The sequence below is a fragment of the Cygnus atratus genome, chromosome 3 (assembly GCF_013377495.2).
Source record: "Cygnus atratus isolate AKBS03 ecotype Queensland, Australia chromosome 3, CAtr_DNAZoo_HiC_assembly, whole genome shotgun sequence".
Classification (NCBI taxonomy): Eukaryota; Metazoa; Chordata; class Aves; order Anseriformes; family Anatidae; genus Cygnus; species Cygnus atratus.
The window spans coordinates 114,315,090-114,341,058 of record NC_066364.1 but is presented as its reverse complement, the minus strand read 5'-3'; the positions used below and the strand labels follow the sequence as shown (position 1 = coordinate 114,341,058).

The 25,969-nt window shown below is 41.3% G+C and overlaps 1 protein-coding gene across 1 annotated transcript; it reads left to right on the top strand.

Moving 5' to 3' along the window:
- Positions 1-5,921: 5,921 nt before the first annotated feature.
- On the top strand, positions 5,922-18,508 carry ANKEF1 (ankyrin repeat and EF-hand domain containing 1). Its single transcript, XM_035553064.1, has 9 exons — positions 5,922-6,267; positions 6,707-6,906; positions 8,280-8,429; positions 9,121-9,244; positions 10,208-11,030; positions 13,841-14,067; positions 15,394-15,575; positions 16,741-16,884; positions 18,383-18,508. Exons 1-9 carry the CDS (start codon positions 5,922-5,924, stop codon positions 18,506-18,508), a joined length of 2,322 nt encoding a protein of 773 aa, XP_035408957.1.
- The last annotated feature ends 7,461 nt before the right edge of the window (positions 18,509-25,969 follow it).

Genomic DNA, 25,969 nt, shown 5'->3' with positions numbered 1-25,969 from the left:
TTGATAAATAGGTTTTTCCTCCCAGTCAGGTCTATAAGCAATTATGCTTCAATTCAAGCCCAACATGCCTAATTTACATTACACTGCCACACAGCCCCCCTGTGAATAGCTGTAAAGTTGGTTTACCCACAAATCTTGTAATTCACCTTTGTGGCCAGCGTAAGCTTCAGGGCTGACACAACTAGTTGCACTGCCTCTCACAGGAGGGCGAGGAGGCTTTGCAAGAGAACAAGTCAAAAAACCACCAGAGGCTGTCACATCCGACTGAGAGACCGCATTCGGGGGGCTGGCATTGCCCACCCATCCCCTGACCCTCACCCTGGCCACACCAGGCCCTGCAGACGCGGGGCGAGCCCCCCTTCCTCACCTCACTGCCTCACGGCCTCTCCACTGCCGAGGGCCGGTGGCCAACTGCCAAGGCCAACCTCCAACGCCCGTCGCCGTTGCCAAGGGCAGCGCGCGGCTGTCTGGGCACAATGGCAGGCGCGGTGCCCTGAGGCGGGCTTGGGGTCGGTGGTGGCCGCAGGTGAGTGCCCGCTGAGGGGCCGGGCGGGTGCGACAGGCCCAGTGCTGTGAGGGGAGACTTGTGGCTGCTGCAGGGCCCTGGAGAGGGTTGCTGGGTTTTCGCAACCAAAAGGTGATCTTTGAAAATACAAACACGGAGCTGGCCGGCAGCATGCCTGCTTGTGCCTGGTCCCTCTCGTGGTCGAGTTGGGGCTGGAAGTTACCTCAGTTTGCCTTTCTGCACAGTGAGACAAGTGAGGCTGCTGTCTGCGTATTCCCGTCCCAGCAGCCCTCTCCCCTCAGACCCGGCCTGCTCTGGGTTTCAGCCCAAGGAAGGCCGCCTGACACCACCTCTGCCCCTCACCTCTCCTCTCAGCGGTGCCCAGCAGCTCCTCGCCCTCCTGACTGAGGCTCCAGTCACTCCCAGACGGACACTGGCACAGCAAGCTGAAAACAAAATACACATCTTAGAAGAATAAACACGGCATTACAGGCTATTCATTATGCCAGGATTCAGTTTGAGGAGGATTTTGTTACATTGCTCCTGTTAAATGTTAGTCACAGCCAAAAATCCAGAGTAATTATCTTTATAAAGCTTTAAATATAGCGTGGCACTGTTACCATATCAGTTTCTTTTATACCAGCACAGGGGGCTCAGGCTTATCTCCACGGCCAGCATGCAAACAGGCCAAATTTAGAAAGTTCCAAGCTATTTTCTCTCACTAAAGATAAAAGACATGAAAATTTTGTTTACTGGTTTGTGAATAGTGATAATTAAAGGGATGCTTTCTACTTGAAATGTTGAAACTGAAAAATGTTGCAAACTAAAAGAAGGAGTCACAAGTGCTTCCAGCAGCGGTCAGGCACCAGGCTTTGACAGAAAGCAAGTGAGAGTGCTGGCCACCAGACCTTCCCTACCAATGCAGCTTGACCACTGATTGGAAAGATTTGTGAGAAACCAAACGGATTAAAATGGCTTTCCTAATACTAGGTATACTGGGAAAAGGGTTCATCTGAATTGGAAAGAGTTCGTGCTTTCAACCAAAACAGTAACAGAAGCTGGCAGAATGAAAGTAGCGATCCTGTTGATGTTTGTCAACAGATAAAGTTGTTGCTCCACAGATGTTACAAGCCCAGGATTTATGATTATAGCTTCATGAAGTGCTCCCCAGAGTACAACTGTCTCAAAGCTGTGTCAACAATCCCTTGTTTTCTGTTAAAAGGTCCTACAGGTTAAGTGATACAAATCCTATGAAGTGCACACGATTGGCAGCATTTATTTAATGAAAATCCCAGGATGCGGTAGTTATATTTTTATTATAAAAGGCTGTTTCACTTGCTTGCAGTTTTACCTGACTCTGGGTATAAGCTTCTATCCCACCTGTCTTATTTTGATTCTGTTACTGTAGAAATTTCTAATAAAACAGGACCCAATCCCGTTGAAAAAATACTGTAAAGAAATATTAATTGTCACAGTTAAATTGTTGTGTTTGTTTTCCTGTAAATTGTTGGTTCTTAGTGCTCTGAAGCAGACTTTAAACTTGGTAGGGGATCTCACTGGTGGGTAAAGTGAGATAACAACATACTTCACCATTATGTTGCAAATAATTTCACTTAAGTTTACAGAAATAATTTTGTTGCTGTGTGTGAAGTATTAAAATAATACCGTGATAAGCATCTCAAAATCAACAGGAAACACTGATCATACTGAACTGGGACTAAAATTGGGATGGAGTGCAATACATTGCCCTGTGAGCAAAAGGGAAAGTGTAGAATAAGTGCAAGTTGTGCTGTGAGTCCCATATCATGAACAAGACAAAGGTTTGGGGGAGTAAAAATAATACCTAGTCACGTAGTTCAAACGCTTTTTGGACATATATACAGGGATATTGCATGAATGATGCATGGTTTGTTGTTTTTCAACCATATTTTGTGGTGTTTATCATATGCAGCACGTCTGTGTTTTCCATCAGTGCTGGTGATTCTCTGATTGCTTCTTGATGCTGCTGCTGTTCCTGTGTAACCCTGTGTCCCTTTGCTGTGTCACTGCTGGGGACACTGACAGCAACAACACCAGTGATGGCAGGTGTTTACTTGCAGCTAGTAATTGCTGAAGCATGTGAGATGCACTTCAGTTTCAGACTTGTTTTCCAACTGTGTCGTCTTGCCCACTGCAGAATGGCATCCCAGGATGTGCTTGTTCTGGATACCTCAGACACTGAGCGTGATGGTTGTGCAAGATGTCACTCTAGCACTGTTACGAATCTCAAGGATAATCCATAAAATAAATCCAAATCTGTATGCACTGAATATTATATTCATTTATACCTTCATTGGATGTTACCAACAAAATGTTACCAATCACAACAGTGCTCTTGTGCTCCTTAGCTTTACTAACCTATTTCCAGGGAGAACATAGTTTTTTCAGTGTTTGCAGCTTTATGGTGGAGAAAGAAGGGAAAAAAGACAAGTTTTGATCTTAAATAAGTTCCTGAAAAAATGCTGTGCAAAATCCAGGTGTTTGTGCAGAAAGCACAAAGAAATACTGGAAAAATCCTCAAACACAGTATCTCGTCAGTTCCTCAGACAGTGTCAATAAGTGAGTATTGATTTCCTTGGAGCACTGCGGACTGGGCTGGTCACAGGAGCGTGTGGCTGGCACCCTGCGTGCGGTCTCAGCAGCAGTAAGCCAGGATGCAGACGAGCCCCGCAGCTCTTTGGGATGCCACAGCCCCAAGGCAGCAAGGTGCGTGCTCCTACTGCTCTGCAGCCTATGGTGCTGGCTGGGGCAGAGGCAGAGCAGAGGCATTTCAGAAAGGATGGGGCAGAGCTGCGATTATGCCCAGCCCTCCTTCAGTGGATGAGGCCCATGGGTTGTGGAATGGGCTCACTCTGTGCAGGCTGACCAGAAGGGATCAGGCAGTGTTTTGATCATTTAAATAGCACCTAAGGAACAGGAGCCTGGGCTCTCTGTGTGCATGCAGATGCAGTGGGAAGAAAGGGCCCATTTTGGAAGTGAAACCAAGTTCCTTACAGCTGTAGGGTGGTGGGAAATAGAGAACAAGAGTACAAGAGAACAGTTTAAGCTTGTCAGCTCCATCTAAGCATTATTAAAAACATTTCTCTTTCTGAGTTTCAGAGTCATAAATAGTGTAAGAGCCTTCCCTGTAGTACCTTTGTGCTGCTCCTCGCTGCGGAGTTCACACTTCATCAGAGCCCAGGACAAATGTCCTTATCTGGAAGCTTTGCTCAGAAATGACTTCTAATGTCTCAGGCTCTAAAAGCTAGACTGCACAGGGTACTCTGTTTTCCTTCCTACCAGGGCTTTACCCAGAAGTACCCTTATTTCTGAACTCTAAACATTAGGACTGAGTGCTGCTATAGTTGTAACCCCTACCAGAAAAATAATAATTAAAAAAAAATCTGCATTCATTCCCTTTCACAGGACAACGTACAAGAAACACAACGTAGTAAGGATTTAGGTGACAGATTTGAGTTATTGACACTTAATGATCTAATCATTTGTTGTAAGAATATACTTTGTATATGATAAGAATGAGAGTTATACAAGACTAGGGGGAAAAAAGCGTTTTAAGCAATGCCATATTTAAATGAGAGAAAGCCACTTTCTGCAGCTGACCTATTCTGGCCAGATTACATTACAAACAGTGAGCATGTATATTTGAGTGCCCACTTAAACACTTCTGAAAGTAAGCATCTTCTAATAATAATGCCATTTAAATAAAGCATGGTGTAGAGCTGGTCAAGACCGTTACAATGCCCAACAGGTTTTCTAGCATCCACATTTTACAATGTTTTCACTACACTCCGTTGACTAGAAAGGGCAGCTTTTAAGTAGCTTCAAGCATTTTATAGCCCTCCCCTACCTTTTTCTTGTTCCTATCCTGAAACACCTCTGCTGTTTTAGCTTTGTTTCAAGGAGGAGCTCAGCCACAGCCAGGGGTGTCGGACAGCGTAACAGAGCTGTTTTGCACACACTGCCTGGCTCAGGGCTGTAGGCACTTCTCAGCAGCACAGCCATGCTGCACAGGGAAAGTGTCAAGCAGCTTATTAGCAGGGGGAAAGACAAGAGGAGCAGTTGTCAGAAATCCCCCCTCTTTGTTGATCCAGAAATAGGCTGGCCCCAGAACTTCAAAAGACACGAAAGGCAGTAGTTACAGAAACAACAACTGACATGGCATACCTGTGGTACAAAAAGTACTTTTACCTGTTCCCAACATGGTTAGCCTTTATTCACTCTATTTTTCCTGCAGTTTTCTTTCAGATTTCCTTTCCAGAAAGGGAGGTGGTGCCTCAAAAAATCTCTTGAAATTATGCATCCTTCTGAATCGTTCTTACAACTCACCTCTTCTTGGACAGCCACAAAACACTCAATAGTAGCCAGGCAGATTGTTAAGTGGTACCATTTACAGCCTATACTGCTAATAAATAAATAAATAAATAAAATAAAATAAAACAAAACAAAATCCCTGAGGAAAAATAAAATAAAAAAAATCCCTAAGGGGACCCTGTTTTTCCACATTTTTTTATTGTCTGTCCTATAAGTGGTTTTTTTGGAGCACAGGTTGATCCAGGGCTTGCTGAAGCTGATAGGAAGCTTCCCATTCACTTAAGCAAGCTCCAGAAATAGTCCTGACCCTTGCTTGGCCCTGCAGCCGCAAGTGCTGAGACTAGCTAACAGAGGATAAAAAAACTAAAAAATAATCACAACAGAGGAAAATGCAAAGCTGGTATCCTGCAGCACACTTTCCTCTACAAGTATTTGTTGCATTACCTGGAGGAATCTTTTCCCATGTCAGCATCTCACTGCCTGCACCTTTTTTCCCCAAGGGATTTACCACAGAAAAATGCAATTTACCCTTTTATGCACACAGCCCAGCTGGAAGTTCATGCATTAGTTACTAACAAAGGACGATGCTCAGGTATTGACAAAGTGATCCTAGCATCTATTTTATGCTTTAGCAAGACTTGTAACTGGGACGTGTTCATTTTTTTCTCAAGTACTAAAATGGCAGGTGATCAACGTTTCCTTGGGCCTCCAAGTAATTATAGATTATAACAGTTCCTTGAATGGAAAACAGTTAGCTTAACTTAATTTTCACCTTGAAAGAGATTTCTTCTGAACAGTTTGATTACAAAAAGAACAATTTGCAAGGTGCTTCCTGTGTTTATATAGTCTCTATGTGTACTGCATATACTAAATGAGAGAAATTCACTTAAAGCTCCGTGCTCTGTCAAGTTTAAGTAGGTAAGTAGATATTTTCATGCCTTGAACATAGCTTGATTCCTGTTCTTCCTGGCATGTCAAAGTAATCTCATCTCTGTGTTTACATGTTTTCCTCTCTTCCAGTGCAGAAATTCCTTCCTTAGATGAAGCCATTTTTTCTCACTCAAGGATGCTACCAGTAGATGACAGACTTCTAGACTTACAGATCTACAAACTTCTCCAGTGTGTCCACCAGAAAGACAAGAAGCAAATAGAAAAGCTGGTCCAGCACGGCTTCCCCAACCTCATTAATTTCACAGAGCCTACAGATGGGTACAGCGCCCTCTCTTTGGCCTGCACCAAGAATGACACCGACATCTGCAGCTTCTTGCTACAGCTGGGAGCTCATCCAGATGTCCAGGACAAAATGGGACGTACTCCAGCAATGAGGGCAGCTGAGCTGGGCCATGACTTGGTTCTGGACTTACTAGTAAAAGCTAAAGCAGACATGACTGTTGTTGATAATGAAGGGAAAGGTAAGTAAAAAGGAACCCGATCAGACCAGAAATAGCACAAAATGGCTCCTTACTGTGTTACGTACTTGCTATATATATCATGCTCACTCTGAAGAGAGGAACCACAGTGGAGGGTAGGTAATACTTAAAGCTCAACAGAAGCTATTGGCCATAAGAGCTTTGGTAAAAATGAAAATTATTCTGCCTGAACAATCCAGGCCTTTAAATCATAGATCCCTCCAGTGTGTTCTCCCATGAACAGCCACATACTCAATTCTGGTAAACTCCCTGAGTTCAGAGGTCCTAAACTAGAAATCCTTTTTTACATTTATATATGTGAGAGAATTTAATGGGCCTCTGATGAAGGAGTCTCTGTCCGTTCATCTGTGAAGTTTATAGCATAAATAACCTTTCTTATCATTTACCATTACACCATAATCCACGCTGTTTTTCTTTGCAGGTGTTTTGTTTTACTGCATTTTACCTACAAGACGTCATTATCACTGCACTCAAATTGCCCTGGATTATGGTGCAGATCTTAACAACTGTACTACTGATGGGAAGCCTATATTTCTACAAGCCTGTGAGCAAGCTCATGATATTAAAGAAATATGTCTGAATTTCTTGGAAAGAGGAGCAAATCCCAATTCAAGAGACCCAGTATGAATATTTCAGTAACTAAGAATGTGTGTACAGGAGTAAAGAATGGTTACCAGACTGGAATATATAACCATAAATCCTCACATTAAAATAACACAGCAGTGGCAATCTCATAACTCTGTGGGGATGTCTATTCCCTTCTTTATCAACTTTTTTTGCAGGAACAGAGATTTAAGTCTTCTGCTTGAATCATGTATCCCGAGTTAGATTTTTGTAGGTTAGAGTGCAAATATTTAAAAAACAAGGTGTAAGTGTGCCAACTTCCAAGAGTTCACTGTACTTCAGCTGGATGTGCCCCAAGGTTTTCAGGGTTGAAGTAGTATTTACTAAAAGGTGAGTCCAACAGGAAAAACATGAAGGGGAATCAAGGTAGTGACGAGACGTAAGAAACTGTTTTCTCCCTTTTGTACATCTTAGTCATGTATCTGTTTACTTGCTAAATTTATCAATGGCATTAAGGACTGAAGCCCTGTGCTACTGATAAAGTCATAGAGTCATTGAATCATTTAGGTTGGAAAAGACCTTCAGGATTATCAGGCTTTCCCTTAGAGCTACTCCTGGCTTTTGCTTTAGTCCTAGCATTTGCAGCATCCTTCCTAGTTTTTAGCTAGACCAAAACATTTTGCATTACCAATATTTGGACGTCTTTATCACATCCTCTGAGGCACATTCCCACCTTCTGCACACCTGCAATATGATGAGAAACCTGCATTTTGGTTTTAATACGGAAGACACATACCTGGCAACATAATGGGAATGTTTTGCTAGGCCCAAAGAAAGATATCAGGGAATAAAGCATGGTTCGGTACAATGAAATCCACAGCTCATTGTCTGCTTCCTGCCCTTCCTTTATCTCTGCCCCTCTGTATAGCAGCAAGTAAGAGATTTTAAGAGTTGCTGTGGGCCATTAGGCTAATAGGAGGCTATCCCTGATCTGAGAGGTGCTTTATTCTTGAGACCGTCACCAAATCTACCAAAGTCATAGTTACTTATGCTCTTTCAAGACATAAGTGGTATTTTATGTTAAATCTTTATACACGAGAGCATGCACCCAGAAAAAAAAAAAAAAAAAGGGATTTCTTCAAATAGGAATTGATTTTTGTGTGGCTATTCAGGTGTCTCAGGTTACTAACATAGTTGAGTCACTAGGATTTGACTACTCCTGGTTTAGAAGCATTAAGACTAGATTCCTAAAGTTTTCCTACAATCGCCGTTAAAAGTATTAGACACATCTACTTTTTTCAATAACACCTAAAAGGAGGCCTTCATTTTATACTGCCTTGCAACAATCAGATCATGTTGTGCCAGAGGACTCTTGCAACCTGAATTAGCACACAATGCAAATTCTGAATTGTTTTCTTGCTAAATTGCAGGCCACGGGTCGCACAGCCTTAATGGAAGCAGCACGAGAAGGTGTTCTTGAGCTGGTGCGTGGTATACTCGAGAGAAGAGTTGACGTTAACGTATTTGACAATGAAAGACACAATGCTGCACATTTTGCAGCCAAAGGAGGCTTTTTTGAGGTATCATCATTTGTGGTGTTGAACAGCTTGCTGCAAAGCCAGACCATTATTTATTTATCTATTTGGAGTCCAGTATCTCAGCTGATCAAAGCATAGTAATTAGTAGTTAAAAGCCACTTCTTTTTGAGTATCAAAGGGAAGCCAGAAGTGACAGAATCTCTCTCATAATTGCAGAGCTTTTTTGCCAAGGTACCCCCGAGTGTGTGTTACTGTGGCTGTCTGGTGTGAATAGCTCCTTTGGAGAGCTTGTTTACCCCAACATGTAGCATGTCACAGTTGTGTAACATGGATGAAACCTTCCCATGGCAAGAAAGGCAGATACAAAAGGCTGCAGGTGGGCCATTTCTTCCCTATGTCTCCCCAGCTACTGTCTTTAAAGTATACAAAATTATGCAATTTTAACTATGCACACAATGATTATGCATAGTTACTTGAAGATGGCAGGCCTGCAAGAGCGAAGGTTGTTCTTGATATCTACAACTGAAGGGAGTTTCTAATTCCTGAGTAAAGTAAGCACGTACTGTAGAAAACATGAGTGTTATGTGTGCAATGATCAGCTGGGCAAGGGAGAGAAGTTCACTTTGTAAACTGGGAATATATGATACTGCATTTCATTTGTAAATTATTCTCACAGTTCCCCCCTCCTAAGAAACACAAATGACTTTTGCTGATAATGTCTTTGCTTTTCTAGATCCTGAGGATTATTTCAGCTTATAATGGAGACTTGGGCCTGATCGCTATGAATGGCAACACACCACTTCATTACGCTGCAGAGGGAGGATTTGCAAATTGCTGCAAGTTTATAGGACAAAGAGGTACATTAAGAAGTTACTTTATGACTATTGCATATATTATTTTTCTGTGTTAGAGGAAAGACTGACATCACTTGAGCATCTGTGAAGGAATTGACTCTCTGGGGTATCGTGACAAGTGCAATTCTCGGTGAGAAGTACCTAACATAGGCTATCGCTATTTACTTCTACTAGTGTGGCTAAGATGAAATAAAACATTTCTCAAGGAAATCAACAGAAACATCATGGGTTTGTATAACTTAGAACTGGACAATATTAAGTGGTTTTGGTTTTATTTGTTTTCAGAAATATCGCATCAAAACTTCCAACAGAAAATTAATTTTTAGTTTGCTGATCATTTTAACAACCTGATCTCACTGTAGTCATGGGGAAAACTTAGCACCCGTGGGTATTAAAACATACTCCAAATAAGCTATGATCATTTTCTAAGTTATGCAAATGATCATATCACTTCCAGTTTTCTTTCCATAGGACCATGTAAAATCCTATGTTATGTTCTTGTGGTCCAAATATTTAGCTTACAGTCCATTAACAAATCACACGGCTGGCATACAGAAGAGTGAGTAACATCTTAATCTTAGTTTCTTAGTCTTAGGTCTTAGTCTTAGTTTTAGTTTCTTAGTCTTAGTTCTTCTTAGTTTCTTGGTTGCTACTTTCGCTACTTTAAGTAAAAATGTAAAATTTTCACTGAACTTCTCCTTTCCCATATGTATTCATGAGTAGACAGAGTAGAGTATGGGTTGCCTGATGAATCTGCCTTTGGAAAACAAATACGGATGTGTGCCTAGCTTTCCAGGTTGGGATCACTGATGTGGTTGCATTTACTATTGTTATTTATAGTTAAGACTGTATAAAATTGTAGACTTGTGCTAATTAGCTACGCATATCTTACAAGACTCTTACATTAAGTAATTGTCAATTATTAATTCCATTGCGTTATCAGTGAAAGCGTGTCTATATTGTTAGGCTGTGATCCTACGTGGACAAACTTGTTGGCAAAGACTCCAAGAGCTGTTGCCAAGGAAGGCGGTTTTAAAGCAGCAGTAACTGAATTGCGTAAAATTGAAAATAACTTTAAAAAACAGTCCAAGCCCGGAGCTAAGGAGAACAACCCCCAGTGGGCACTGAGGCTATACGACTGGTCCTTAGAGCACCAGGCTGCCCTCCGGAAGGCATTTGAGGCCGTCGACCAAGGAGATGGAACAGTAGCTAAGGATGATTTCATATCAGTTATTCAGAAGCGGTGTGCCTTTGTGGACACTGAGCAAATACAAACTATTGCTGAAGCACATGAAAGATCTGACCCTGAAGGAATCAACACTGAAGAATTTTTTAAAGGCTCAAAATACTTGCAGAAAAACTGTCTTATAACATCTTATGGACCCAAAGGGAAGAAAGGAAAGAAAGGGAAGAAACGAAGAGGCAAAAGAGGCATTGCCGTCCCCATGCCAATTTGCATTATTCCAAAGAGTGCGTGTCCACTTAGGGAAGATGGCTTCCCTGTATACATGATTGAGGCTGTTCAGAACATTGCTGATAGCTATCGTTTTAACCGAGACCACCCATCTGCCCACCCCGTGCACGACGACCGTGCCTGGTATATAGATGAACCAAGGAAAATGTACATGAACATTAACTTCCTTGTCAGGGCAGGAGACGTTCTGTCTCTACAGAAAGCATTTGAGGAGGGTGTGCCAGTAGACATAAAAGATAAGTATTACAAAACACCTTTGATGGCTGCATGTGCAAGTGGGAACATAGACTTTGTGCAGTATCTTCTGGAAAAGGGGTAAGATCATTCCAAAGATTTTTTTTCAATTGCTATTTTGGGAGCATAAATTTCCAATAAACATTTGGATGCAACAGACTATAGTTTTTGTATGCATGCTATTTAACATAATAATTCCATAAGATGCTGAATTACGGAGGTTTAGTTTATTATTTTTTACATTTTAGTAATGAGGAAATAAAAACATCTAAAGGCAAGTTTCCCAGACCTGAAATTGATGTTGTCTGAGCTACTGACATTTCACTTAGATGCAGGGTACCTAGTCTACTGGAGCTGTGGCTAGTTTATATCCACGTCTCAAATAGTGCATCTTCAAAACAACTTTCAAAATTAGATGAATGATTTTTTTGAAATCTGACTTAAGTGGCTAGCCTGAAATCATTGAGATACTCCTAGATGAATCATCAAGGAAGTCTCAGACTTCCCTGTTCCACATGCCAGAGCTTTTGCATGCAAATGTTTTAAGAGAATCAGCCCTACCAAGAATCACTTTCCTCTGCAGCCTCAGCAGGCTGAGGCAGCAGGATTTACACCAGAAGTGCACGTTGCTATTTAGTCTGTTCCCCTCTTCAGAAGTGCTTCAGCAGTTTTGTAGCCTACAGATACGCCTGTGAAAAATCTTCATAACAGCTTAAAAATGAAAGCAATTTAAGAAAAAATCAGTCATATTTATGTAATAGCATAATCTCTTCTTTTTTTATGATCAAACTGCCATAGTCCTACATTCAGATAACTGCTTAAGTGAACATTTTTCAAAGACAATATTTACGTTAGCTTTGTTCTCTGCCTATTGCTGGAATTCATTTTAATGTTCATTTCTAAGGATAAGTGTCTCTAGTCATTGCTCTAGATCTTGCAGAGACTTAACAGCATGTACAAATTTATGCACCCTGGTAATTACACTGACATTCCTGCAGCATATGTAAAGCTGTGTAAGTGTGTATATTCAGGTCTTCCAAAGATAAGGATGCAAGAGTTATCAAATTAATCTAGCAAATTTATCTCCACTGCTTTCATCAGACCTCACTAGACAGTACAGGAGTCACATCTCATCATATTTAGACCTAGAAATGCAATAATAGTTTAAAAAAAAGTTCTAGTTTTGAGATTTTAAATTGATTGAAATCAGAAAAGAGAGGAAAGTTTTCAGTACAGTTTTAGCTTTGCATCTTTCAATATTGTGGACTTTCCAACACTTCCATTTTGGCATGGGAATTTAAATACTTTTTACAATATGGCCATTTCAGTATTACAAATGCATACCAAATAGAAAATGAAATATTTATCTAGAGCTATAAAAAATGCTGAGGTTTAAGCATAAATCAGTGGTATCTACTTTCTACCTTGTTCCAGAAAGATTCAGAAATAAGGCAAATTCATCAATGTTTGATCCGAAGAAAATGCTGAAGAATTTTTAAGTCAGTGGTGTGTCTTTCCTGTTCCCTTCAATCAGTTTGCTTCCAATAGAATGAAGTTAACAAAAGAGAGTCAGGGACAGAAAGAGGATCAGTCCAGGCATGGGGAGTGGGTAGGGAGAGAAAGTAGAATAAGTGGAACCCTGTATTTTAAATGAGAAATATAGAGGAAATGACATCTGCATACAAGTAAGTCATAATAGCTAAGCAACCGAAAGATAACAAAGATAAAACCGTTAGATCTGGGGAATTTACTGCTATATGATCTCAACAAAGGCAGAATTCTGAAACAGATTAAAAATTTAAGCAAGAAGAGATGAATAGATTACTCTGTTCTTTTGATCTACAGTTAAATATTAACCATCTGATCAGATACTCAAAAAAGCTCTCTGGGCAAGCAGCTTACTTCCTAGTTTTTCTTCCCTCTCCCTCCCTCCGTGTCTTTCAGGCAGACATCAGCTCTTTGTCCCTTATTTAGTTCAGGACCTCTAGGCTGTCCTAAACACAACGGAAAGTACTTCATTGTGCAGGAGTTTTAGGGGATTCCCTCAGGAGGTTTTGACCACTTCTGAACCCACACATGGCACACGTGGGAGACAACAGATCCAGGTATGGTCGTGGACCATGCTTTGTTCAAAGACATGGGGAACCATATTTCTTCCCTTTTAATGCTACAAAGGGGCACTAGTGGCTCTTGTTCCCCGAGCCTTGCCTTTCCATGCCCCTGGCTGAAAAGCTCCCAAGGCAGCCAGCTGCCAAAGGGCTGGTAATGCTTTTCCCCAAGATTCATCTGAAGGCAGCACACTGCAAATATCACCCCAAAACCAGCCCTTGCAGCCTCCAGAACATGCCATTACTAACCTGGGAGGCAGAAGGATCTAGACCAGTGACACGGTAGCTGAAAAGGTTTTAAATCCTCAGCTTTTCTGTAATAGATCTTCTCTAACTCATTTTTAAATAGTGCAGGAAGCAATTTTGCCATGTATTTTGGAGCACGTGTTCTTGGCCTAGAAGTTTTCTTTTTTGGATTCCTTAACCTGCCTTTGGCCATCCTCAGTGAAGCTGGAGCACAAACGCTACAAGCATTTTACAGAAGGACTAAGTTGCCCCAAAGCTTATTTTTCTCTGTATGTGTGAAAACTTCCCTGGGGAGGACCCTGTATCAGCTTAGAGAGGACCATGATCACCACTCAGGCACACACTTACAATGAATATGAGAAGCTACATATCACATTCTAAAACAGTTTCAAAGTAGCAGTAGCAATATGAAAATACTTATTTACATTGAATATGCCACTACAGTGTGGAGTTATCACTGATTGTACTTAGAGCTGTGGAAGTTACTGTATTTAGTATCTGGCATCATCTGCCACAACTCCTCTTACTCTTTTGTAGGGCCAACGTGAATGCAACAGATAATTTCATGTGGACTCCCCTCCACCACGCTTGCTATAATGGACATCTAGAGATTGCTGAGCTGATAGTGAAGGCTGGAGGAGCAGTGGATGCACCTGCAATAGGCAATGCAACCCCACTAATGAGAGCCATTGAGATCTGTAGATTGGACATGGTACATTTTTTAATCAATGCAGGTGCCGACATCCAAACAACAAACAGCAATGGTAAATATCAATGTCTCCCCAAAAGGACTGCTTAAGTGCATACAGGTTTTATAAGAAAAATAAGTTATTAGAATGTTTTGAGAAGTATTCTGAATTTATGACTGGTATCAGGATTACAATGAAGGTAAAGTTAAGTTCATTTAGTTTTCTACAGTATGGAATCACTATTCTAACTAGTCAGCTTTCCTGCTTTTTATGCACCTATAAAATAAAGTTACATGATTAATTACATGATTAATAAGTACAACCTCCCAAACCAAGACTGTGGCTGAAAACATCCCTGATAAAGCTGTTACTCCTCACATGATACCATCTAGAGATGTAAGTGGCTTTAAATGAAAAAAAAAAATCTAGGCAGTTATTAGTATTATTGAATGGAAAAGTAGATTTTAGTTCTGGCCAGTGTGTATTCTGCCACACATTTAAACTGCTTGTAATTTTGTATGCACAGATAACACTAGTTAAATAAAAAATTTCTTGCTGCTCAGCCTGTAATACTACTGCCCGAGATAAAAGCGACTAACAGAAAGACAAATCTGAACTGATACTGAAGGGTTGCCTCCTCACAGCAGATCCTCAATGACTATTATTATCTCTATTTTAAGAGTAATTTAAATAGTTAACATCGCTTTTTCAGCCCTTGCTATAATGTAGGAAGCAACGTTGCTACGTAATGAGACTTCCCTTCCCAAAATGCCTAGAAGGTGAAACCTTGCTTGTAGAAGCACTGTGTACTCTGCATTTCTGTTATCATAGGAAATTCTGTATAACTGATGGTGGCAGTTTGGTCTCGCCATTACTTTAAGGCCTCATCTCATAAGATTTAGAAGAGTTTTTCCTTTATTAGGTTCTGAAGGGGTTCAGCCCCACTTAGACCACAGGGCTTTCCCTTGACTCCTTGCCAGCCACAGAGCAACCACTGGCAGGAGCAGATACCAACAATAACTTTGTCTAAATTCCAAACCCTGTAATATGCTAGCCATTCCCAAGTGCTAAATGCTCTCACCTCTCAAAAGTCAAAGTTACAACCTGCAGTACCAGTATATTAAGATGCCAACGTCAGGACATTTAGAGCAAAGCAACCACTTCCAAGAATTCCTTCAATATCTTGTTTCAGGGCTCGTTTCTGCAAGCCCTTATTTCTGCAAGCAGTGCTGATGACTGCCAGCCCTCACACCAACATCAGGCAAGCTACTGGCACACTGAAGGGCTAATAAATTAGATGCCTAATTAAGTTCTGTTGACTGTAGTGTCATTATTCAGTTACAACAACAAGTGCCAAGATTTATTTTCATGGCTTAAACAGGTATTTATTTTCAAATACAGGAAAGAACGCTCTTGATATTGCTGAGGTATTTGCAGATTCTAGAATAATCGATCTGCTTCAAAATAAACTGGACAATTTGCTAAAGGTATCAGAAAAAAAAGGAGCAGAGAAAGAAAAAGTTGCAAAGCCAAGGTCACCTTCTACACTGACACCTGGAGAGACGCAAGCTGTGAAAAAAGAGGTATGAGAGATGGGGAGAAAGGACGGATTTGTTAGTAGAGCGTTTATTTCTTCAGTTGCCATCAAAGTCTGTATAAAGCAGTAAGTTTTGTTAAAGTATTCTCAGAAGCAGGGCTTGGTTTTGCCAGTACTACTACTTGTTCATTGTTCAAAATGGTGACTTGGTAATTTACATGAATTTTGTGGCTTCTCTAATCTCACTGCAGAATTATGTCCTTTACCACTGACAAGGAACGTAAAAATCTTTCCTCCTTTCCTTCCCCCTAAAGTTAATGATCACCTAACTATGATGTCCAAATACTGAAAACTGCTAACCATAGTTTCTCAAAGGAAGCATGTTTCTTCAAAGGATAAGACCAATTCAAGGCCCTTCAAGTCAGTAGAAGCATCTTTTTCCTCTTCTAAATTGAACATACTGAGTTGATATCAGGCTGACTTCTGATTTTCCCATTTGTCTCATATCCATCTTCCACTGTCGACAAGAGTCCTATTTATTCAAGCCCACAGTGATGCATTTGGCTGTTGTACTTGCCAATGCATTTTCTGCACCCTCCTGGAGCCTTGAGTACCTTACTATTTTTCCATCACCCACTGACATCAGCCTCAGTGACCATATTCTGATTACCTTATTGTGGATGAAGTTTTCCTGATTTACCAGTGTTACCTGCTAATCAGACCTGGGATTCTATTTAGAGAGAAAATGCGGTTATATCTGCATAGCTGGCAGTCTCCTTCATCAGTCCCGCCCTGGATGTCATAGTAAACGTGTCACAGTAGCCACATTGCTGGTTTCTGCCTTTTGAAAATGTTTTAAGTTTCTTAGGAGTAGCATAGGATTTTCACAGAAGGGTGGATGACAACTTCTGACACTCGCTCATCACCTGCCACAGGATGGAAACACCAGTGGTACTAAGTGATAGTCTAGTGAGTCTTGAAAAGCAGTTAATGTTTTAATGTCCAAGAAGGAGAGTCATCCCCTACTTTTTAAAGTACTTCCCTCACAAATTTCTGATATATAAAAAAACAGCTTCAAGAAAAACAGATCCTGAACATATTCAGAAAACACATACACACTGTGAATGGATGGTAAAACAAGTATCAGAGGATGTATGCTTTGCTTCCAAATGCAACATGTTTGTGCAATGGATTAACCACTTCTCTTTTAGCTTTTACAGGTATCTCTGGCAGTTGTAGAAAAACCTGATCTTGAAAAGGCAGCAGATTCCCTTAAAGACAGTGTTATTTATCTGAACTCGCTGATAACCAGTGGTGCTACTAAGAAAGAAGACATCGCATTCGAACCCAGAAAAGTATGTACAGTAGCAAACCTTAAGTACAGTTTATGTTAAAGGTAGACAGATCACATTCTTTGCAGGTCAGTATGTAGAGTTTGGTCACTTCATTAGTGGAAGCTGGACCAATTATATACAAGCAAGGAGTCTGGCCCAGAGTCAAAGTGTATTAGAAAGGCACCCAGTATTTTGCATTACATGCAGCTCAGAGCCAGTGCTTCATTCCAGTCATGTCTTCAGAAGCTGACATCTCTCACATTGTACATTTCTGAACAGCTGATTAGAAAACATGGCATTCCAACAAAATTCAATGGCTTCACAGTTTTAGCAAAGATGTTGTAGAAGGGTTCACAGTTGATTCCAGTAAGTTTGTTCTAGATCTTGTTTGCTTTCACCTTCAGTTACTGAAAGTCAGGAACATAGGAATAGCTTCTTTCAGAGAGGGAAAGATCTCTTGAAAAGTAGTTGTTTCCAACATGATTCAATCCTGGATCAATTCTGTTTTCTAGCTAGTTATGATTTTGTTAGTTTTTTTTTTTTTTGTCTCCTCTGTGGGCAGGCCTTACGGTAGATCCAAAACAAGAATAAACCGATGAAAGGACTTTACAATTTAAGTAATTTATAGGTGACATGACATGGAGTAGAGATTGCCACAAAACAACGATAAACCTAAAAGGCGATATGTACGTCTATATGTATGTCTATGTGTATTATAACAAATCATGGAAATTGAGCTTACCACTTTTAAAACTAGGATGAAAGTAGACCACATTAAATACAAATGCAACCATGTTCATTGTATGAATTTTAATGTTCACACAGTACACTTAAGGGATTGGAGTCCTTGTTTATGGAACCAGCACCAACTTCTAACTTGCCTTATCAAACACTTATTACCTGATTACTGATGTCGGTGACACTGAATGAAATGAATCACAGCACATTAAAACATTTACCTCCTAGAGTTAAAATAATGAAGGTATCACTTTTGTATTAGGGACCTGTTAATACTCACAAATAATTGAGAAAAGGAAACAGGATCATGGAGACCTAATTTTATTTATTTTATATATATATATATAATATATTAAAGGAAACAAATACCATTACTGACCAAGAAGTTTTGTTTGGAATTTACCATTTCCCTAACTCTGACTTGTGCTAGTTTCTGCAGTGGTCTCAGGGAAATAAGGCTATGCTACCAATGAGACTATGGTTAATTACTGTTTTCCACTCAGAGGATCTTGGGCCTGAGTCAGTCATTCTAAACAAACAGCTTTAGGTCTTCTTCCCTGCCATTAGCCCTGAGTTGGACCCTCAGCATATTACAGATTAGAAGTGACAAGAGTGCTCTGCTTGTATATACAAGATGACATGGTACCTGCAGGAAAGCTGCACTGGTTTTCTTCTACATCTCAGGATAGAAAGGAGGGCTACAACATAGCTTGGTTTAGCTAAGTGTTTTCTTAATGCAGAAGCCCTGCCCAGATTAACTACAACTACCTTCATTTTCTAGATTTGGACCCCTGAAGCCACAACAAAGGAGCTGGTAAGAAAGCAAGAATTGCTCCGGGAGCGCTCTACTCTTCATGGCAACTCAGAAGTCTTCTTGACCCCCTTTAAGAGAAAAGTTATGGAATAAGCATATCAGCTACAAGAAGCTACTTCAACACATATTTCAAGAGGACAAAGATCAAAGAAGGCTACACCTTTGTAAGAAAGGAATCATGTAGTGCTTAGTAAATGCATCTCAGTTATGATAAAATGTCTAGCAGGTTTTTCCTCTGTAAATTACGTTGCTTATACAGACTTTTGTTAAGAGCTTAGTACTGAAAAAGGTTTATCCTCATTATTCTAAGTACTGGAGCTCAGTGTATTTTACGGAACAGCAACTTGTGACACATTCTTTTTAAGGGGTTGGCTTTATGAGGCTATTTTTAACCCCAAGATAAAACTTTTTCATAGACAGTTATAGGCTTGCCCTTCCCACTGAAAGGGCATTAAAATATAAGGATAGGAATATGGGATTTCAGATTTCAGACATGTTTTTGGTTGTCTGCAAAGTCAAGAGAAAATATAGGAGTTAATAGCCCAGACTACCACTGTTGAGTATGCTGCCTTAATGTTCTATCTCAGACACATACCTCTTCCCTCACTCACTGAGGATATATTACCCAACTGCACTGTTATCAGGATAATTGGATATTTTCAAACTGGCCTACACCTTGAAAAACATTCAGAAATTTTGTGAAGGCAGGTTCTTGTATTAAGAGCTACATACAAAACCAATCCAAATCAACCCTTGCCCTCTCACATGAGGTAAGTCATTTGAGATGTTGTCCTGCCACTGAGTTATATGGATGGGGAGAAGTTAGCATCTTAAAAAAAATGATCTGACCAGGCTGCTGTAATTTAGTGTAGAGGTTCTGAAATTTTGTTGTAGCAAGCATATAACGTCAAGATTTGTGTTATGACCAGGATGAAATACCACAGGTTCTGCTGAAGGATGGAGCATCTCTTGAATTCTGTTCGGTATATCTGCAAAATAGTTGAGAGCACAGAAGTGAGCTTGAATTGGAGCTTCTAGAAGGTAATAACAGATAAGCTTTGGGTAGGCAGAGGCTGAAAATACTGGAAATGTTTAGCTAAGAAGTGGGAGGGAATGCTATGAAAGATATATAAAGCAGCAAAGAACATGGAGAACTGAACCAAAACCTATTCTTTTGTAGGGTACAAGAACAGTCAGAACACTGAAAAAACAGGAAAGCAGCACACATTAAATAACACTACAATGTGTAAATATCCTATGGAACCCTCTGCCCAATTATCCTTGGAAGCTTAAAAAAAATATTTACATAGAGTGTGAAAAGAGTCTCGTTAGCTAATGCATACGGGATAAATTCCCTTGTGTTTCAGGACCTCAGCTAATTACTGTCTGCACATAGTACAGAGTTTTCTAGCAATGCAGTTCACTCCTTGATCATCCAGTGTAGTGATGTTCATGTTCCCCAGGAAAGAAAGCCACTGGCCTAGACAAACACTGTAAATTTGATCAGCATCTGGTTTGATAGCATGCATTTTAAAATTTATTTTTATGCTGAGATGGCCTCAGGAACCATCTGGCTCCAGAATACAGCTACTTTTCAAGATTTGTTTTCAATTTTACTGGTTTTTAAACTGCAAGTCTCTGGAATCTGAGCTTCAGAAGGTGTTCTTTCCTTCTGGTTGCACTATTTGTAATAAGGACAGATTTTTGCCCTTGTTGATGTGTGCAATACAGCATTTCCATGCCTGAGTTTGTCTAGGTGCGAGAAGAGCAGAAGTGATTTTGGTGGAACTTTGCTGGGGAAAGACTGTGCAGTCATCTTGAAAAAACCACTGCTCTCATGACACCACATGCAGCAAACCCTCTTCAACTCTAGCTGCACATCCAAACGTAGAATTCAGACCCAAGACAAATGTAAAGCAAGGAGATAAGTCTAGTGAGGTACTACTTGTATTTTCAAATACCGCTACAGAACATATCATTTGGATGAACGCAGTTGTGTATGATTAGTTTATGACAAGTTGCTTACTTTTAGAAAATTTCCCTATATGTTTAGCATTTTAATAGTCCAGTATGAAGACAGACTTTAAAGGCAAGTGAGATACCATTTCAACGTATCAGCTGTCTTGGAATTCTTAACATCAGCATATCATCTCTGCCTGTCAGCATAAAACTTCTTGGCTGTAGATGATTGCAAGTAACAAAAATAAGTGTTAAAGCTGGGTGCAGAAGACAGTGCAGGCAAGGAGCAGGATGCCCATAAACAGTTATAAATAAAAACCCATCTCTCAAAGGAGAGGCATGGGTTCAATTCACTAAACAATAGCCATCAAAATAAATCAAGCAGGACTGTCAGAAACTCCTAGTTCATCCTACAAGGTAAAACTGTTTCTGGCAGAGCTATGTCGTGGAGATTAATCAGGAGAGTTCACCGTCAGAGCCAGCTGCTCAGCTCTCCTCTGCACGAGTACCGCAGAGACACTCCTCACTTGGTAACTTGGCTTATGTCCATTGGGGTAACTGTAAGCAAATGGAAGGGAAAGTAAGTGTGAAGGGAACAAGCTAACCTGGCCAGCAGAAGGGGCAATCAGTTCAGATCACGATGTAGAAGCTAGGTTTGCTATCAAGTAGCCTCTGAAAAGGGCCCCTCTCAGTGCTTTTTTCTCCTGACAGCCATTTTCAGCTCCCTCAACAAATCCTTATCAGCCTCATCCTTGAGCTTTTTCATCCCAGCCAGAATAAGCTGCAAAGTCTTACACAATCTTCATGCATTGCCCCCCCCAAAAAGGGGGGAACTTGTGCTTCCACTGTACGTAGCACAATGGAGGAGTAGAAATACTTGTGCTCCTTTCACCTGTGTTACTGTTCTACACAGCAGGCAGCCACTCCATCCCTGCACAAGTATTTGTGTGCATGTGGCCCGAAGCAGATAGGAAGGCTCCAGCTTGGAGAAGCACTTTCAGTGACTCTCCCAGTCATGCTACATACCACAGCAACACCCCATGCGTACAGCATAGAGGTACCTGGAGACACGTCCTTTGCCTGTGAGTGCATTGTGCCATCAAGATAACCAGGTCTGGGCAGTAAAGGAGTCCTGGATAGACCTCTGCATGAAGAACAGGGCAGTCAGCATCCATCTGCTCAGTTTTCCTGACTTAACTCTGTAGTATGCACATGTATTTTCAAATAATAAATAATGCCAGGCATACACACACCAAAAATGGAAAACAGGCATTTGTGTATGTCCTTACACACATTTGTGTCAAATGGTGCACTCCCCAGGAGGAGACCAACCTGTTAGAAGCCATCCAGCCTCCCTGCCCAGATGATTTTCCATACATCCCAGGATGTGGTGAACCCACACGTTGTCTGACCTTGGTGTGCTGATTACACCCCACAATTGGGAGTAGAGTCATTAGTACCCCCTTGGACTGCTGATGTGAACTACTTAAATGTTTAAAGATCAACTATAAGCTAAACATTTAAAGGAGCAGCAATTCACACAACAAAAATCTTAATGAACTGGATGCAAAACATCACGTGGTCTTTACACACTAACAGCAAAGCACACATGTACATCAATATGGCACAGTAAGAATGAGCTGTGCTTGTTTTGCCTTCAGTATTAGTCTGTAGGTGTTATAATTTTTATGAATTTATAAATTTAAGAAGCCAGCACCCTGTGCAAACAAAAGATGTGCACAGGTAAAGTCATCCATTCATTTATTTTGAAATAGGCGTTCATATATTAAGAAGCCAGAGAACTGCATTACTAGAAACAAGTATCCCAGGTAAAGCAGAATGCATCAGCACAACCATGGCAAGGGGTTCTTACTGCTCCTCTCAGTCACCTCAGTGTGGGACTGGCTTCCTGCAGCAGCACAGCACCAAAATAATGGGAGAGGTGAGAGAAGTGAGAGAAGTGTCACTGCATGCAACCTGATGTTAGCCACCCAGCTGCACGCAGCTGGAGACAGCTCACTTTGTGCAAATACCATGATCTGCACAGGAAGGGGGTTTTATTCAACTATTATACTCCTGTTATTTACAACTATTTTAAGCCCTCAATAACAGAGGGCTTCCCTGGCCAAGGCATTGTTTGCCTTATGTCACTTCGCAGCAGTGGGGCTAGAGCTGCCTGCTGTCCCTACCGACACATCGAGCAGCAGCTTTTCTTCATTCAGAAAGAGCTGCATGGGGCTCTCCCCTCCGCAGCTCCAAACATACCCAAGGGACATTACATAGAACTCCCTGACCCAGGAATTTCTACTCCCACCCCCAATTGTTTTCTTCAGCTGGTTTGGTTAGGGCTTTTTGCAGATGATACAATGCTGTGTTATTGTTTAGGGCTTTCGAAGTCTGTCTCAACATTAAGAGCGTATGATCTGAGCAACCACAATGCTGTCCGCTGATGGTATCAAACAATAAATGGTGTCGCTATTGTATATCAGAGCCTTCCCTGCTGTTCCTGTACTCATTTCCAGGAGAAAAAGGCAGTGATGTTTATTTTTCAGCATGTAAACAAACACATAACTACCTTGTGGCATTTTCAGAGAACAGAGTATAATAAGCATCTAACGCTGACTTGATTGGGTGTTAGATGTCAAAACACCATTAAAGAATTCCAGTGCTCAGAAAACATTTCTGCATGAATAGCCAACTGATTCAGGTAGCCTAAGGCCAGAAGCCAGTGGCTGGGCTCTTTCATCTTTTCTTTTTAATGCTACTGCAGCCTCACTGAACAAGCAATACTGTGCCAGGAGAAGAACCTAGATGCCAGCTTCTGTCAGAGCAGCTAGGTGCACTGAGATGGAAAGTGAGGGTAGAAGGGGTCTAAGGCAGGGCTAAGCTCTTAGACTCTCAGTAGAAGCCAGCCACTAAACACATGCTTTTGGTTAAAAACAAAACAAAAAAGCAACACTAACCCCAAATCCACACCACACAGATATTCCTGAGCCCCAAGTCACATAGCAAGTTATAGAAAGCTCTTTGCTATGGATGCAACAGGTCTGTATGTCAAGCAAAATGGGTTCATGACAGCTGGGAAGGTGCTGAGCAAAAACCAAATGCACACACTGAAGAACACAGGCAACATCTCTGGCAGCCTGCCATTATAAAAAGAGTGGAAAAGAGACCAAGTTTAGCAAGAGCCATGTATTTTGCAATAGTTTGAACATGAATATTTATTAGTGCTTTAGCTCTGCTGTCCTCAGATAACCACATCTAACCAAGTACAGAAGTGTCAGAAGGGTTTGATTCAGTATGGCCTTAGACAAACTCACACAATTTGGGACACCACAAGTCAGCACAGATGTAAGTTTCTTGAGCCTGTTTGACTACTAGTCACAGCAGGGTTTTAGTCAGTGTTGACTGAACATCCTTTTGGTCCTCAAACTTAGCAGCTGCATCCAACTCCTCCAGTAGCAAGGGAAAGGTTGGAAGCACCCATTATGTTTTGGCCTCCTACATAGGAAGGGAGGTATACCACAGTTTGGCCACAACAGAACAGTAAGTCAGATTCTGCAAAAAGAGAGGGGTAAAACCCACAATCTGTATTTATTCCCCACTCCAAGATTTTCCACAAGGAAGTGTTGGCATTTGTTTCAAGGTCTCCAAGACAGCTTGTTCTTTAGTCAGGGCAGTCAGCAAGACTAAGTAAGCACCAAGATTTATTCCCCATGAAAGCCAACATTCATCAACCTAAGGCAAGCATGGTGCCAAACACACGCAGGTCCCTATGAAAGTGTTCAGAGATGACTTACTCCTCCAAGTTGTGATGCCCAACATTTGCCTCTCACGAGTTCTGAGTTCCCACAGCTTGCAGCTCATCCTGCAGCACCCAGACCCAACCTCCACGTTGCAGCTTCATGCCTGGGAGGTATTTTTCCCCCCAGTTGTTCATCTCGCTTTCCCCTTGTCAGAACGCTGACAACATATGTTCTTGCTTCAGAAGTCACTTGAAAGTCACCCAAGCATCCTCAGCTGGCAGCACGATTATCAGGAAACCTGGACATAGACCAAGAAACAGATGAGAATCAATGACACCCAGTTTACAAGCCTGAGCAATAGGTAGGATGGGGAAGCTCTCCAGTGGAGAGTGGAAAAAGAGGCCTGGAAGGGACAATAAAAATTGTCTCCATATTCGCTGGACTCGAGCTCAGTGAGATGAAGGCAGGTATGAGAAGAACAAGCTGAGGGGTTTGGCTGGAGTTGAGAAGCACCTTTCAGGATTGTCACCCTCAAGCAAGTTGATGAGTATGTGTCCAGACTGTCCCCTTGTACACCAGAGAGCAATAGGAGAGTTGTGTGATGCAGCATCAGTGTAAGAAGTTTTTAGGAATACATAAGCAGGTATCACAAGGGGATTCGAGCTGCAGAACTTAAGATCACTATCAGAGGAAGGAAGGGCTTGAAGGGGAGGGATAGCCAGTTCTAATGGACTAGTCACTGAAAAGCTGAGTGGTGATTTGATGGACAGTGTTAAAGGGTACCAAGTGATAGAGGGAGACCTTGGTAGCTGAGAGAAAAGCACCATTCTCCAGGTGAGGGAGCCTTCTGGAAAGCTGGATCAGCTGTGTGCCAGAAAGGGTATCGAGAAAAAGAAAACTTGCAGGTAGGAGGTCAAACAGATTGAGGCAGAATCATGATCTCTTGATACAGGCAGCACAAGTGAGAAATAAATCAAAGCAGAAAACCAATGCAGAAAAATTAAGCAGACAGAGGTCAGCCACACTGAAAGGAGCTAGAAAGAAGACCTCTGCACATCCATGCAACTTAAGACTAGAGGCATTGTACAGCAGTTTTGGCTGAAAGTCAGGCTGTAATCTAGCCTTAGTCACCCTTTACAATTTTCCTTTAAAGTTTAAGACACTTCTGAAATCTTTAAGATTGGTTTAAACTAAGGGAAGTATCCAAGGAAGCCTCAGTGCCGAGTAACAAATTCAAAACTCACCAGGTAATGCAGGACACAGTAACAACTGTGCACCAAAATGCATTTGATGGATGAGACCTCACTGGATTATAAACTTCTTCAGGCCTATCTTGAACTGAAGCTTTGCAACACCTCACCATTGTGCTCCTTTCTTCTCCCATATGGGGATGTGTGTGAAGCCTGCTAATTCCCCCTTTCATCACTCCCCCCCAACCCAAATGCATTTTGACATAAGGTAGAAATGTGTGCAATGTGGCCCCTGTGCAGATCCTCTGTCCCTGAGGTTTCTCTAAGCCACAAGGTAGTTTCACCAGCTTGCCTCCACTGTTGCTGTTGAAGCACTTACAAGCTCTGATCATGTTGTCTAGGCACACAGTAGAAGTCATCACTTGGGGATGACATTAGTGCAGCTACTGTAATGGCCATAAAACAAAATACATCTGACGAGAAGCCCTCTCACCTCTGACCTCAGGTAATCTTACAGGCTTCCCACATTCAGTTCACGTAGTTTTTCCCATTTATCCCCGTTCCACAAAATACATATTTATGAATTGAAATGTAAGCATATGCTTTTTCTTCCTGCTTCTCATTTTCAATACATTTGCTATTCACAACTACTTTTTGAA